The 16,754-nt window shown below is 44.0% G+C and overlaps 1 protein-coding gene across 2 annotated transcripts in view; it reads left to right on the forward strand.

The window, feature by feature from the left end:
- The window catches only part of PAPSS2 (3'-phosphoadenosine 5'-phosphosulfate synthase 2), a 194,225-nt gene that overhangs the window by 105,927 nt on the left and 71,544 nt on the right, over positions 1-16,754 (forward strand). For both annotated transcript variants that reach the window (XM_085605564.1, XM_085605556.1), the window contains exons 3-4: positions 1,523-1,758; positions 13,613-13,751. In XM_085605564.1, coding sequence (XP_085461690.1) covers positions 1,523-1,758; positions 13,613-13,751 — 375 coding nt within the window. The remainder of the gene's footprint in view (positions 1-1,522; positions 1,759-13,612; positions 13,752-16,754) is intronic.

A 16,754-nucleotide genomic window follows, 5' to 3' on the forward strand; every position in this document is an offset into this window, starting at 1 on the left:
GCAGTTGATCACTCTCTCACAAACCAGTTATTTCCCCTTTTCTCGATATACCCGGATCTCGTTATACCCTATTGTAAGTTGCTGTTGTCCTTTATCATCAAGATTGCTAGCGGTTCCACTCATTGATTGTGATGACTTCACATAATAAGTCTTTTGAATAGATATGTGTTGAGTAGTGAAGTCTCAGGCATCAGATGGTTGTTTTGTTGTGGATCGTATTCAGGTTTCTTTAATTTATTCTCTTTCGTTCGCAGTGGCGGCTGGCATCTACGGGGAGTAGGGCGTGGGCGTGCATGCAAATAATGTATTTAAAAAACCACATGCACAAATAATACATATCAAACAAAAACACTTTCCATTCACGAATATGACGTCCTCCTGTCCAGATCTCTTCTTTCGCAGGAACTGAAACTGAATGCAGCAACTCCCTTGACCAATCTTGTGCTGCTGTCACCAGCATGACAGGAGCACTAGGATTGGTGGGAGTGACCTCTCTCGGCGCTCTACGGCGCTCTGGAGGCTTTGGCTTGCTCTAACCAGCTTTCTTAAAACAGCTAGCTTAGAGATGTTTAAAGAGCGCATGTGTGGCTGTCCGCCGCAAGACGGCCGGCCAGAAAACCATGCACACTTTTAAACAGTGCACAGCCAGCCCTCCCTGCTGCTAACACTCAGCACCCGCCACGCCCCGTCCTGACGCTCTGTTCGGGACGGGGAATGAAAAATAAAATAATAATGAATTGCCATTTTATTTCTAATCTCTTGGGCTTTGGGGAGGGAGGGGTTTAAGTGGGGTGACGCTCCTCCGCTCCAATTGAGGAACCGCCACTGGGTTTGAGATGCTTCAGGCTGGACTGATGTAAAACTACAAAGATGGCGTAGAACATGGACTTTCGTTTCCACTCTAATAACTGATGTAAACCTGAGTGGCTCATGAAAGAGGGGTGAATGTAACACTCTGCCTTTTACAGTGGACCTTTTAGACCTACTATAACATGAAGCTATATTTAGACCTACTATAACATGTAGAGATCTTTGCAGACTCAACATTACTCACACTCACGTAGGAAGCATGGACAGATCGAGTTGTAGAGCTTCTAATCCATTGTCTCGGTGCCCAACCTGTCCTTGCACCTTGAAGTTTTCAAGCAAGAACTGAATAAAGTAATACATTTTGTTAGGTCTCGCCTGACCCAGCGCATGCGCTGGTCTGGCGAGACTTATTGAGAGGGCTCCAAAAAGTGCTACCAGGCCAGCCTAGAGCTACAGTGCATGTGCGCGGCCGCTTTACCGCGATTACTTTCACTTTCACGGCCGCTTGGCATAGCCAATAGGTCTCACTTTTGGGACCTTATAAGTATTTAGTTATGCAACTGTTGCATAGCTAAACACTTATAAGGTCCCAAAGGCGAGATCTATTGGCTATGCCAATGCTTGTTTTTGATGTGTCATGTAAAATGCATGTCTGTTTCAGATGCTAACCAAGAAATTAGATGATGTAGTCGTTGTCCTTCGTTTTCTACAGGTCTTTCGGGTGCTGGTAAGACCACGCTAGGTTTTGCTATGGAAGAGTACCTGGTGACCCATGCCATTCCATGCTACTCTCTCGATGGAGACAATATTCGCCATGGCTTGAACAAAAATCTGGGCTTTTCGGATAATGACCGAGAGGAAAACATCCGCCGTATTGCTGAAGTGGCGAGGCTGTTCGCTGAAGCCGGTCTTGTTTGCATCACTAGTTTCATATCCCCATTTGCAAAGGTAAAAACTTACAGGTATACGTAATGAATATATATGTTCTCATATATGTGGCATATTACACAGCCTTGACCTTCTGTAGGCATTATACTTTATACCTGAGGCATGCTCCAATTCAGAAAAACGTGGGTGCTAGCTGCTTGCAGGGCCACTGGAATTATGCGGCAGCAGAGGACCAAATTATGCAGCGGGTTGACTAAATTAAGCAGCAAGAAGCAATTTTTATGTGGTTGAATGCAACACATTCTGTGATAGTACTATTTAATTATATTGTCATTGTTGCACTTCTTTACACTGTCTAGGCATACGTTTCACTTCATTAGTACCAGTTGAACTTCCAAAGAAAGCAACAAGCAACAGAAATGTGACAAGTCAACCTTTGCAAAGAGCCTTCTAAAGTGTTGCAACACTTTGCTGCATTTTTAGTAACTTTTGATCCATGTGAACTTGAATTTTTTTTTAATCTGCAGATTATGCATCAGTAGATGGATTGTGTGGCAAATGCGGCAAAACCATAATTATGCAGAAAATGGTTTTGCCGCAACATTGCACAATTCCAGTGGGCCTGGCTGCTTGCTGGGAATTGTAAGTGAATTTCGCTCTAGTGAAACATGGTCAAGTAATTTTTCCCCTTCCATACAAATTTGAAGGCGGAAGATTACTCAGTTACTGGTATACAGCCTCTTCCTTTTGGTGTATCAGCACACCTTAGATTCGGTCACATAGGATGAGTTAGTGACCGCATTGTAATACTAGACATCCAAGCTTGAAGCAAACTCACATGTTCACCTCCAGCTAGTACAATGCCTTCTGTGACCCAAACAAATGGTGTTGGTTTCTTGGTAAATGGCTTGTCTGATGGCAACATTCTGCCCCTCCTGGCAGTGACTAGGCTTGGCCTTTGAAAGGCCATTATGTAGCAGACTGAGTTAACCGCGGTGAGTATATAGCAGTACTCCCTTATTATTTAATAATGCAAAGGGGCCACATTCCAGAGGATGTGTTGCTTAAAAAGCTATTCGATGCTGCAGCATCAACAATGTGTGTTGAGAAGGTTATACCTTCTTCCTAGATCACCTTCAGATTCTTATTTTTTGAATTCCAGGATTCCCCCCACCCCAGCGCCACCATCCTCCCAAAAGCAAATGGGAGAATCTGTGCTATAAAAAAATTCGACCTGAAAATAGCATCACCTATTGGCTAAATAAAGTTGAGGGCATTATCTGACATCCAGGTCTCAACTCTGCCTAGATACTTAGATGTGACTTGTAATACAAGGCTGGTGATACTTGCACAAAGTGTGAGTGTTGTTGGCATAGCGATTACACATAATCCAAAAACACACACTGGATGTAATGGGCAAATATTAATGGGAACAGGGGAGATATATGTGGGACCCCGCATGTTAACAGAGAACCCCAAAAGAGGAAGTCACTACATTTAAATTGGTGGTAAGATTAGGCAACAAGGGAGTAAATCACCATGTAGCATTGTTGACCAATCAATTGTAATTCTGGCTGAGAGTACATATGCCAAAACACTGGTGCCAGGAGGTCAAAAATCCAATTTGTGTAGGTGTTAACAAAGCAATGAATCAGACTCTGTGTTGCGCTCATCTAACGTTCTAGGGTGTTATTCAATTTCATTTACAAGGTGAGGGCCAGTGATTATGACATGAGATCTGGGTTAGAAGTTGCCAACAAACCTCACCTCATGATTAAGTGTTTTTGTTTTTAATAAAAATAAGAATTTTGTATGTTACATGGATTCCACAAGAAGCCAGGTTTGAACTCCAAATCGAACCATCTTTAGACCCCTATTTCCCCTTATCAATAGGTTATCTTATGTACATTTGTATAGCACACAACTCACCCCTGGAACTGAAGTAGCAGCTGTATGGGCGAGCAAGAGTCGGGGCTAGGTGAGAAGTCAGGTCTTCAGTTTCTTGCGGAATTTAAGAACAGTGGAGGAGGCTCTGATGTCAGGGGCATGTCACTCTAGGCTTTAGAATTGAGGTATGAGAAGACACAGCTGCCGGAGCTGGTTCTGCATCTATAAGGCATGTGTGCGAATAGGAGTCCGGCTGAGCGGAGGTGTCTCGTAGGTTTGTGGAAGTTTATACAGTTGTTGAGATGCATGGGGCCAGTCTTGTTTAAGGCTGTGTATGTGATGAGTTTGAAGAGTGATAGTTTGTGGCAGTGGAGCTTTTTGCGGTATGGGGTGATGTGAGTGTGGAGTGGGGGGTTGAGGGTGAGCCTGGCTGCTGAGTTTTGCATAGTCTGGAGTCTTCTGATCAGTTGAGCGTTGATTCCAACATATAGTGGATGTTGAGCAGTCCACTTGCGGGTGATGAGGATGTGGGTGACGGTGCTGCAAGTGTTGGTGGGAAGCCGTTTGAAAATCTTCTTGAGCATCTGGAGTGCGTGGAAGCAGGAAAGTGAGACTGTGTTCACTTGGCCTTGTTGAGTTTTTTTATTGATTACTATTCCAAGGTTTTTAGCGTGGGTTGCCAGGAGGGTGTGAACCTTAGTTTGGCATGCGACCAGTGGTCGTATTATTGAAAGGGCGCCATGGAGCACTTTTAAACAGGTGCGCCAGTTGCAAACAGGGACAGTGAGCCCTTTTACAAGGAATGTGCTGCCCCCAGGGCAGTTGTGAATCAAGCGAAATACAGAACTGCTGCTGCAAAGCCGCTCTGTGTTTCTCTGTGCAGGCTGCAACCCACCTCCACTATGAACAGGAATTTGAGATCCCTTTTGCAGGTAGGTTCAGTAAGTGACTGCAGCCGCCTGCAAGAAGATGTCTTGGGTGTCCATGGGACCCCTTTTGCCCATCCAGAGGGCTGACTTGAGGGTAGTAGGGAGATAGGCCAGTAGTTAGCTAGCGTCTTGGGGTCGGCTGCGGGTTTCTTAAGGAGGGGGAGTACTGTGAGGTGTTTCCATGACTCCGGGAGGGTGGCTGATCGATTGAGTCATTCAGGATGGGAGTGAGGGCTACCCTGATAAGGGTCCAGTCCTTTGATCAAGACGTGGTGAGGGCGGGAGTCCAAGGGTGTTCCGGGGTGTATGGACTGCATGGTCATTGTGGTTTTTTGAGTGGTGAGGGTGGGCCAGGTGATCAGTCAAAAAGTATACCTTGGCCTTAGAAATTGGCTTTGACAAGTTAATTTTTTTGGAGCTGCAGATATTTCCTCTAATTGGCCTCAATTATTCATCCATCATGTTTCAAATATGCATGGACTAACAGTGAATATGTTAGGATATGCCTTTTACAATGTTTCCATAAAAGATGAAGAATGCTGAATTGTTAACTCCATTGAAGGCTAAAACGACGATAGGGGTCCGCGCAGAACATAACATGAGTGTAGTCTCCTGATGGGAGCTAGAATGGTAAGAATTGATCACAACTGAGTCGGGCTGAGGTTAGTTTAACAAAGACAATGATTTCTATGGAGATGAAATAGGCAGTCTCTTGTGCAGGTATCTGGTTTACAATACAAGAGAAAAAAAATCAATACAACCAGGAGAACAGTTAATTATTTTCCTTGCCTGAGCTATGTTACTCATAGTTTGGACATTGCATTTGTCGTTCTTGGCTTTCCATTATCTATCGCTGCAAAACTGTGATAAAAAGTGTGAGGGTTACACATTTTAGAATTTCACCAGTATCCTCCACCCCCTTATCTGAAAAAAATTGATTTGCATAGAATGCTAGACCGAAAGGCTCCTATTTCAAACACATCATTTTGTACCTATCTGTCTTACTAGAAAGGCATTGTACAATTTGATGTACAATAGTAGTTTTGAACAATAATATATAATTTGGAAGAAAACTAGCCTCCAGAACAGCAACCCACTTATAATTGCAGATTATGAATTTCAGCACCTGATTCTGTGGACATAACGGAATAAAACTATATGAAACATGGTTATTATTTATTTCATTTATAGAGTGCATGAATTACCCCGACCGGGGTATCTCCGCGCTGTGATTGCCCTTGGCAACCAGTACAGGGAAGATCAGAACAGTGTGGTTTTTAGCTGCTTTCCGAAAGCTAGGTAGTTGGAGCAGAGACGTAGGTGGATGGGCAGCTGGTTCCAATATAACGGGGCCAAATAGGAGAAGGCTTTCCCCCCAACCGAGCCTGTTTTATGTGAGATATGAGAAGGAGATCTTTGGACCCTGAACGGAGGGTCCTGGAGGGAATGTATCTGACCAGCTTGTCTGTCATTTACCTTGGTCCCAAGTTGTTTAGGGCTTTATAGACCATATAGCAAATTTTGAATTTGAGCCTTTTGCGAATGGGTAGCCAATGCAACTTACGGAGTAGGGGGAGTGAAGCTGTTCTGGGGGGGCGTTGGTCACTAATCGGGCTGCGGTGTTCTGGACTACTTGCAGTCTGTTCAAGTATGATTCCTTGGCTGAAATCAACAGAGTGTTGAAGTAGTCCAGACGGCTTAAGACCAATGCTTGTATAAGGGTTTTCTGTGTGGCTAGCGTGAGTAGGGGGAAGACTCTGCGAAGAAGGCTTAGTATATGGAAACAGGCACCAGTGGTTGAGGTGGCATGCTCCTCCAAGCTTAACTTCTGGTCAATTCGGACCCCTAGGTTCTTTACCACTTGTTTTGAGGACCGGGCCGGGCCCAGTTTTCCTGGCGACCAGTTGGGCGACTACCTTGTTACTGCTTCTCCGAATAACATAATTTCTGTTTTCTCAGCATTCAACTGAAGGAAGTTGTTACTCATCCAATCAGTGATGGTTTTCATGCCCTCCGAGAAGGTAGTCTGAATGCTGGTGTTATTCTTGTCAAGGGAGAGAAGCAGTTGTATGTCGTCGGCATAGGAAATTGGTATGAATCCTGAGTTTCTCAATAGGTTTGCAAGCGGTGTAACATAAATGTTAAACAGGGTAGGGCTGAAACATGAGCCCTGGGGTACTCCCTTAGTAACATTGGTAGTCTGGGATCTAAAAGGGCCTAGGTTGGCGGTTTGAGTTCTTTCAGGCAGAAAGTTAGTCATCCATTTTAGAGCGTTCCCCTGGATGCCTATATCTGAGTCTCCCGAGCAAGATCTGGTGGGAGATAGTATTGAATGCTGCAGACAGGTCAAGCAGTATAAGGAGCACTGCCTGACCACTGTCTGCTAGCATTCGGATGTTGTCTGTGACTGTCACCAATGCCGACTCTGCACTGTGTCTAGGTCAGAATCCTGATTGTGAGGGGTCATGGCAGTTGGAGGATTCTATAAATCCGGACAGGTGTTTATCAATGTGCTTCTGTAGTAGTTTACTTAGTAGGTGGAGTAATGAAATGGGACGATAGTTAGCGACATCATCTGGAGGAAATAGTTTGAAATAGTAATACAAGATTTTAAGATCTTTAGCTCACACATGCAGAGAACATCATCTCATCGCAGCTCTAGTGTCTGTGAAATGCCCTCCAATTCAACATGAATCCCCTTAAAGTGTCGCTGGAGTTTCCTTAAACTATCAATGGTAAATGCAGCACAAAATCACAGTGCAATGTCTCCCGAAACTATCGCACACAAATGTTACCAAAACGAGATGAAATTCCCCAGAACAGTTATCCTGGACCTAACAAACACTGCCCCAGTCTATAGCTACCAACAAATCTATAAGTTAGCAGGAGACATGCTTCTTCCAAGAATTACAGAAGGTAGGCCAAGGTTTGAAGTATCCTAATGACACCAGTCTTTTTCTGCAAAACAAACAATCTGAGGCCAAGATGTCAGAATTTATTTTACCACCTGGAGATTTTCTACCTCTCATCACTCCTCAAATCAAAACCAAACTGTGTGTTAATGTGTCTATTTTGCCATTTTCTGTCACTAACGCTCATGTCCTCATGCACAAGCTTTATCAGACTCCTCTTCCCATGGAGGTGCAAGAAAGGCGCCAAGCAAGCCAAATCAAGCAGTGATAGTGTCCAGGTTGGAGTATCTGTAATCCACTGCACACCTCCATTTTTTTTTTTTAGATATGTTGCTAGACGGAATGTATAATCGAAATCTGAGACTGGGCCACCGCCATTGTGCAGCCTCCTTGTCAAAAAAGTCACCTTTATGAGGAAACTGAAAAGTTCCTACAATATCTTGCCCTGGCCACCTATCAAATATCACTTCATTAGGTCTGCCTAGAGACTGCATTGCATTTTAAACTACTGCTACCAGTTCTTTAAAATATACACAGTGGGCTTTGGCTCACCCCAGAGTATGATTTTCTCACCACGTGCTATACGATAATTTAAAGTATCATTCCGCCTCCTGGAGTGCTTGTATGGTCCTGCATGAGGAGCTATTTTATAACTCAAACGTTTTCTGAATCATCACACATTATACCTCATAGCTACCTTATAGCTGCATTATATACAGAAAGTAATTGCGAGTTAACACTTGTGCTGGCATTTCTAAATGTTCTAGCCAGGACTCCAAATGCAAAGCAGACCTATTGGCATTGCCAGTGCTTGTTTTCCTTTACTGGAGTTTTCTATCAATTTTACAAAACCCCATAGAATGTCATCTGGCAATATAAAGCGCGAGAAGCGATCTCTGTTATGTAAAGGTGGGGCGTTGTCCAATGTCGCAACCTATCCATTTGTGAGTATTCTATTTGATGAAAAGGGATCCAGGGTGGCCCAGCAAGCACTCAAGAAAAATACTCTAGCAAGAACCGCAGGAGCAACACTGGATTTTGCCAGGAGATTAGGGAGCAAACCCTTATTGCCATTACTGAAGGTTTATAACGAGAATTGCGTCCCCATGACAACTTATGGTAGTGAGGTTTGGGGTTATAAGGAGGTTAATGATCTGCAAGGGGGCGAAAATAAATATTTACGGAAACCTTTAGCTGTCTCCCCCGAGTACCCCTGCCTTTATGGTGCATGAAGAACTAAGGCAGGGTAACGTCACATATTGTATTGCAGTGCCCCCTTAATATGGTGGCTAAAAATATGGTCTAGACCCAAGCACTACCTAAATAAAATCATCTTAGAGGATTGCTTGAAGTTAGATAGGACTGCAGACATCCCCTGGTTAAGTTATGTCTCACAACAACTCACGGTATTAGGACGCCCTGAGCTATTTAACCAACTCAGACAGCTGCACCTTGTTGAGGTGAAAGACATTAAAAGTCAATTTTTAACCAGGAGAAGGCTGGAAAGGGAAACTAGCGAACTTAGCAAACCCACGATTAGACATTATATGGCTAATAAGCCCTGGGATTTTAGATCAACCCTTTTGGTCTTTTATTAATAATTTGCATCATCGTTTTCTTTTATCTAGATTTAGGTTTAACTGTATTCATTGGTGTCTTACAGTACCTAAGGGTTTTGCAAAGGCAGGGACTCTAAAGCCTTGTTCCTGTGATGATTTTTCAGACCAAGATTTGATGCACTTTATGTATTTATAATGATTACGGTCTAAAAACATTTTACCTCTTTTAAAAAATTGGCAGTCTGCACAAGTAAGACCTGCCCTGAGATATCTGCAAATGATTTCATCACCCTTGAAATGTTACAGGGTTGCGAGTTTTTTAGCTGGGGCTGTACGCAGAAGGAAAAATATGGATCAGCCATGGAAATTAGTTGAGTTATGTAGAGCCGAATGATGAAACGCTTTTAAACTTACTTGATGACTTTGTAACTTAGTATTGATATTGTATAATGTTTATGTTTAGTAAGGTACTTGCTGGTACGATAGCTTTTATCACGTTACACCACATGTATATAAGGGCTAAGTAACCGTTTTTAACATAATTGCATATGTAAAAACAGCTTTGTTCTCTGTTTTTCTCATGTATTTGTACTGTGTGTATGGGTTGCTCCTTGTGTATATTTACTTTTATGGCCGTAATGCAGCAGAATAACGTTTTTGTTGACTTGACATTAATGGACCAGCTAGTCTAGCCAAGGGCATCATTTTATCTATAGCCCACAGCAGAAGCTTTATCCAGCGAGAGCCGGCGCAGGTAAGTGCGGTGGGACGTGGCGAGGCAGGGCTGGGTGGGAGGGGGTAAGTCAACAAACAACGTAATTAGTAAAACTAAATAAATAAAACATTTTCTGGTGGCTAGTATTTTGCATATTTTTATCAAGTTTTAATGTCCGATTGTGATTATCTGCATTCTGTCCAACCTTTGGGTACATAAACGTTATTAGAACATTGGAATGTTGGAAGCTCCATTGAAAACAATGGAGTGCTCCGGGCTTATAATGGCTGGTATAAGCCAGGAGCGCCAACATTCCAATGTTTCTTTGTTCACAGCACTGGCTGTGAACAAAGGCTTCAGGGAGCCTGAGGGGATTTTATTCCCCTCGCGCTCCCTGAAGGCTTTGTTTTATTTGTTAGAACATTCTGCCCTCTAGTGGCTCGGGCCTTTAACGATGCAGCGGGCCTTTAATAGCCGGTATAGCCCGCTACGGCGGGCTATAAGGCTATAAAATAATAGGGTCTGGGTACCTGGGGTGCTGCACTAAATACATGGATGTCATTGGAGGCTGGTGAACTGGTGAACCATAGATACTAGCCCCATATTGCGCCGAGGAAGCCAGCGAGCCAAACTGGAACCAAGGGAACAAGAAATGCGTTATAACTCAAGCTTGGCCCGCCACAGAATGAGGGGCATTAGTCCGCCCAGAACCAAAATGGTGACTCGGTGTTTCCGATAACCTTACAGACCAATCAATGCCCAACTCGTTTGCCCGAAAATATTACCTCTGAAGATGTAGAATAGTTTGTTTTAAATTCTCTACAATTGCAAACATCCCAGCCTCCTTCACAAAATGCAGCCAGTGTGCCCCACTCAACCCTTCAGTACAGCACCCCTGGCTATTCTACCGATGGGAGCTCAGAGAGCACTGCGTCTTTCCCGGCAGCAGTCCTGCTGCTCCACCATTGGGGGGACACAGCTCAGTCATACACCTGGACTAGTGCCCAAAATGGACATTACTTGGCCTTTGTACCTCCTTTTCTCCCTATTGCTGCAAAACGTCTGATATTAGGCTGCTGGCAAACAGACAGGACTGCCAGTGCACCGTATCCCTTCTATTCAGCAGCAGTAACTCTGCTATGTTACCACTGGCAACATACTGAGTTCTGCCAGTACTTTTCGTCTGCACCCAGGGTCGAAACCAGGGTTGAACTGGGAGCGCCAAAATAAAAGGTGCCCCCATTAATGAATCAGATAGCTAAAAAAAGTAGCCCGCATCAACCAATCAAGGCAGTTTTGAACTTGTAAAGGAAAGCTGTATATGTGTTCTGCAAGATATGGGCAGGCACTGTTTGTGGTACCACCAGAGAAAACCTCGGCCCAACAGACCATATATAGGCCACAAACAGGCAAAAACCAGCCCACACACTGACCTGTCCGACCAGCCCTTCGGGCACTGCTAGATTGCCCTATGGGCCGGTCTGATGCTGTGTTCACCCCATAGTATTACAGCACCTTCATCATACACTTTTGCCCATGCACCGCTACACCACAATCATACATAGTCAATACTCTTCACCAGTGGGAAAAAGCAGCTCTGTTCAGTCCATGTATGTTTACCGTTCCCTGGCAGCACCCCAACAATTTCTATATGTGGGAAATCTGAACACACACAGCAGACAGGGTTAGGTTTTGTGAGGTCAGTTCCTTCTAAGCCTGGAATAAGTGAATACGGCTTGTTCTGTTGCTATTCAGTTTTGTTTCATAAGTATTCATTCCTACTTATTTTCTTTAACAAAACTATGCAGTATACCTGTTTTGAATTGCCTTTTTAAAAGAATTACAATATTATTTCCACATGGTTTGATTTAAAATGAAAATGTGTCCACATAGATCTGAGGTGAGGCCAGTGCTTCCTACAGCTGTGTAGAGCTGGGCAGACCTAGCCGTGTGCCTGGCAAGCCTGGCACGGGACTTACTGCAGCAGCGTTATAGGTTAAACTTTCTTTCTGATCGTTGGCCAGAGCAGCAGACCTCCAGGCTACCAACTAGTTTACAAATCAGATTGTCCTGCATGGACTTTGTCTCCAGCCGCCCCTGAGACGCTGAGTAATCCTCTGTGCCCCTTCCCTAGCTGATCCAGCAGGACTTCACACATCAAAGGGTGGTTCCAGTGGCCCAGCAAGAGCAAATTTTCATTTTGATTTGCCACAACAACCGCTGTGACACACGCTGCGACCATCACAAAAATCCAGGTCAGGCAGTTCGCATCCAGTTCCCTTCTCCTGAAGCCCACTGCTTTCCCTCGAGTGTCCGCATGACCACTGTCGCCCTCCATGGGGCAGGGCTATTGAGGAGGCTGCTCCTCTGACCCCACCCATTCCAGTCTAATTACAGGTTGAGGTGGGGTCATAGTAGCGGCTGCTACTGATCGGGAGTGGTGAGCAGCAGGGTGATGGTGGGAAAGGCTATAAAAAAACACCTGGGCCGGCCGCCACCTCTCCTGGGTCCTTATCTTCCTGTCTCCACTGGCAGCAGGAAGCACCTGGTCTCGCAGGCTCCCCAAAGCCAATCACAATGCTGCAATGCAGCATTGTGATTGGTTTAAGGGCGGAACCACGGCACTCAGACGGGGACTGGGAGGCTTTGCATGTTCCTCACCAGGCTGGGTAAAGCAAGCCTGGTTGGGAAGATGTAAAGTGGGCTGGCCAATTCAATCATGCGCCCTTAAGGACTGCAAACCAGTCCTCTTCCTGCTCTGGCCAGCCACACCCGAGAGCCACTGACTTCAATAGGAAAAATAAAATAATAATAACGATATGTTATTTGCATTTTATTTTTACTTTTGAGCAGTGGGGCAACGCTCCTCCGCCTTAGCGGAAGAGCAGCCACTGGGGGGGTCAGCAAGTACGGTACCCATGACCACCCTTGAGCAATTCTATGCCCGAGGCTGAACACCTATTCACGGCAGTAAGGCCCAGGAATTAGCAATGTAGATGGCAGATGAGTGTTCAGCCATACGCATGTGCATGTGCTGTGTTGTCACAACCTCAGAATATGAAACTGGCAGTGACAAGCACAGCACAATGCATCATTTTGGCACTGGAGATAGAGACGGCTTCATTACTGTTCAGGCTGTCAGTCACTGGAGGGACGGAGCCAAAACGTGCCAGTGAAGCAGCCGCCACAGATAGATGTACAATGTTTTCATGCTGAATAGTAACAGTACCTTATACCAATAAACAAATTACTGTAATACAAAACAAAGTGGATAAAGGTTACATATTACAATGCAGTCATTACAATTTGAACAAGCATTGGCAGAGCCAATAGGTCTCGCCTTTGGGACCTTATAAGTATATAGCCATGCAACAGTTGCATAACTAAATACTTATAAGGTCCCAAAAGCGAGACCTATTGGCTGGGAAAGTGATCGCGATCAAACATCAAAGCGGCCGTACGGCCGCAAAAGTAAAAGTAATCGCTGTGAAGCGCGGCGCGCGCGCCCGCGCACATGCACTGTAGCTCTAGGCTGGCCTGGTAGCACTTTTTGGAGCCCTCTCAATAAGTCTCGCCAGACCAGCGCATGCGCTGGGTCAGGCGAGACCTAAAAATTAATCCTAATGGTTCCCACCAGAGGATTTTAGTAAAAGGGTCTACTGTAAAAAGAATTCTAGCAGTTTGTCACCATTGTAATTGAAGTGGACGAAAGGAGGTGAGTGTTTGTACTTGCATCTCGGCAATGGCTAAAATGTGTACTCTTCCTCCAGCTTCTCCCATTGACCTATATCTCCTTTAACCCCTATGTTATCTAAAATTATGGAATGAGCTAAAATGGATATAGTATATGATTGAATCACAGTGCAACGAATGCCGGCTAAGTCGGGGTCTAAATGCAATTGTTTTTTGCAGGATCGTGAAAATGCACGTCGAATTCATGACAGGGCGGGACTTCCGTTCTTTGAAGTGTTTGTGGATGCCCCCCTGGATATCTGTGAAAGCAGAGATGTTAAAGGACTCTATAAAAAAGCCAGAGCAGGAGAGATCAAGGGTAAAGTTACACATTTAATGTTTCTCCGGGAGCTATATTATTTTCTCTCTGAACTATCAAATACAAAAGAAATCTTTCATTTTGTTACAGACGTTCTGCGCCCTGATGTGAATAAAACAATAAAACAAGTTATTCTTTATGTTGCTGTGCGAATTCCCATGAATGTGGAAACTTACATTTATTTTCATAAGACTGACCTCTTTAGGGGAATGCACATTCCACTCACTAATGATACAGTATCGCTTCCCAAATTTACACCTTGCATAATGTAATTGGGGGATATAGTTCCTGAGGGAGGCGTGCCGGTTAGAAACCTTAAATTGGGAGTGCTCTCACTAGCTTTGCCAACGCCTGATTTTTATTCAATCTGTTAAATCTTAATTGCTTTTAAAACATTTTTTTTCCAGCACATCTCTAAACATGATCACCATTTAATCAACATTTTTGACCAACATATATATTTTTTATCCAGACATAGCTGTAACATTTAAAACACACAAAAAAGAAGAGACTTTATCAAGTAAACCAATATACATGCAGTACATTGTTTTTATGAGCTTCTGACATCTCTAAAATCCCAAATCCTTCTTGTAACCCGTGTTCACTTCAGCTCATTGACATTCTTGACAAATATCTGTTGATTACATTTACAGTAGGTTCTCTTTTTGCAATTTTTTAAACAAAAAACAAGTGGCACCGAATTGCTCCTCATTATGAACCCCACGCATTTTTATCTATGCGCATGGGGGCGTAATTCATAGGGATCTTCTTCGGAGCAAAGAATATATTTCTGAGTCGGGACACAATTACCGATTGTTTCATGAGTGATCATTGTACAAAAACATGGAATGTCTTCTGAATATAATAACTTTTAGATGTATCTGGAAACCACCTCAAACAGGTGCGCTTCCTGGTTGAGTGGAACTACGTAGTAAGGATTGCATCCATTCCCTCAGCTGTTCTGCTGTTAGAAAGGGTTCTGCAGGCTGTTGACTTCAGCATTGTCCAGAGTTGTATGGACCAGTTGCAGGAGTCGGTTAAATCGCGTCTCACCAAACTGTACTGGATGGGTTAACTTGAAAAAGGCACTTCTTTGTTGTCTTGTGCATTTTAAATGTCAAAGATACGTGTTGATATAAATGTTATACATTGGTCAGAATTGTTGAATAGCTGGTTATCATGCACGGTAATTTCCTGGAAAAAGAAGCAAATGATTGCAAAAGCAATAAAGATCCAACAAGATTAATAAAGTCCAGGTAATGATGTTGTAAGTAATAACTCACAGCTAGTGAGGGCAATCACAATTAATTAATTTTACACCATGACACTAATTTGCCACCCGTTCCTCCAGATTTCGGAGGATTTTTCCCCTAGCGAGGCTCTAGGTGGTATAGCTTGTGGGAAACATACGGTCAGTACATTTTCAAGAGTTGAAAAAGCTTCGACTGTGGAAATGGAGCTGGGTCGATGGAAGAACTTTGCCCTGATTCTCTGATGAAGTCAGAATTGTATTAGCTCTTTAGTGGTAGGTTTCTGCAACCCTGAGATCCTAGGTGCAAGCTGTTTAATTTCATGCTTGGCCTGTTTCAGACTTTGATTACTGCAAATAGTGCAGGTCTGTGTATGTAGTTTTTTTTTTACTTCCCCTGCACTCAACAAAGCACATTGAGGGGGTAAACAAGATCTCACATTTATATGACTGTTCATTGGAGACCCTGTTTTCCAGAGGCTTCTCAGGTCACAATGGCATCAAGGAATTTGAAGCTCTGTTGCAGGCAGAGTATCCAACTCATCCAAGTTATTTTGGGGAGATGGCTTCTCCAGCCCTGGCATTTATGCTGAGTCAGTGCTTAGCCGGTGGTTGAAGAAAGCAGGAACCTGTAAGAGTGAGAAAAATATGGGCAGGGAGTGTCTGGTGCTGGATTAAAGTGGTATGAGGTGGATTTATCCCAGGTATTTCTAATGCAAACATTAAATTGCACTAGCCGTGAGCTTCTGAGCAGAGCCCTGGGCACCGGCACTCATATTTTGAGGTCGAGCCTAGAGCAGCGCATGCGTTGCTTGCTCGACTTTTAGTAAGGGGGTTTTCAGAGTGCTACCAGAAGCTTTAGCTGGCCTCAAGCTTGCGTTCACGCGCGCAGCCGCCATCTGTCTTTTCTTTGTTGGGTAATTAAGTGTTTTCGCCGCGCGCCTGTTGTAAACTTAGTGAAGGCTGCATTTTGTTCATGTTTTGTATTTTCACCTTCATGCGTCCGTTTTGAACGACCCTTCAGTCACCAGTACATTTTCTGAAACGAAACGGTTTCTTAATAAATACACTACTGCAAGCTCTAACATTTCCTAACTATATTTCGAAAAGCACAGGAGAGTAAAACCTGAAAAAAGTTTGGTGGCGGCTCCCTTAGATGTTTGCCAGGTTTTTGAAAGTTCACTGCAACCTTTCACAAGCGCTTTTTGATGATTGGTTGGTCGTTCAAAGGACGTCAGATCCTATTTGATAGCAAAAAAATGCATCCTTGTGCGCGCGCCCTTAAATGCACTCCCTCCCCAGTCGCCTCTCACTGCTCTTTGCCGGCGACATTCTTTCTCGCGGCCTCGTCTCTCCATACCAATGCGGCCCCCACCTTTGGTAATCCCCCTCACGTGCGTTCAGAAGCAAGGGCTTGAAGCAAGGACTTTATTCCCCCATGGAAACCAAGCCAGTGTGAAAATGACGACACGCTTATCTCACACTCTCTTTTACACACCATGGCTTATCTTTTTTTCACCACAGTTTTGTTACTAATTTATTGTCCCTGTTAACGGTTGCTAGCTGTCCCTCATGTGGAAGAAAACGCGTGTTATGTTTTAACTTTCTCCCTACTACCAAGTCCCATTCCTGTAGTCTAGTGCAGGCTAGTGCGGACAAATCGTTCTCTCATACTATGTTACATTTTCCCAAGAGGAGCTGTCTTTTTTGTTTCATTGAAAGACATTTTTGACACACGATCTTTCTTCGCTGAC

Source organism: Triturus cristatus, chromosome 1_2 (assembly GCF_964204655.1).
Source record: "Triturus cristatus chromosome 1_2, aTriCri1.1, whole genome shotgun sequence".
NCBI classification, from domain to species: Eukaryota; Metazoa; Chordata; class Amphibia; order Caudata; family Salamandridae; genus Triturus; species Triturus cristatus.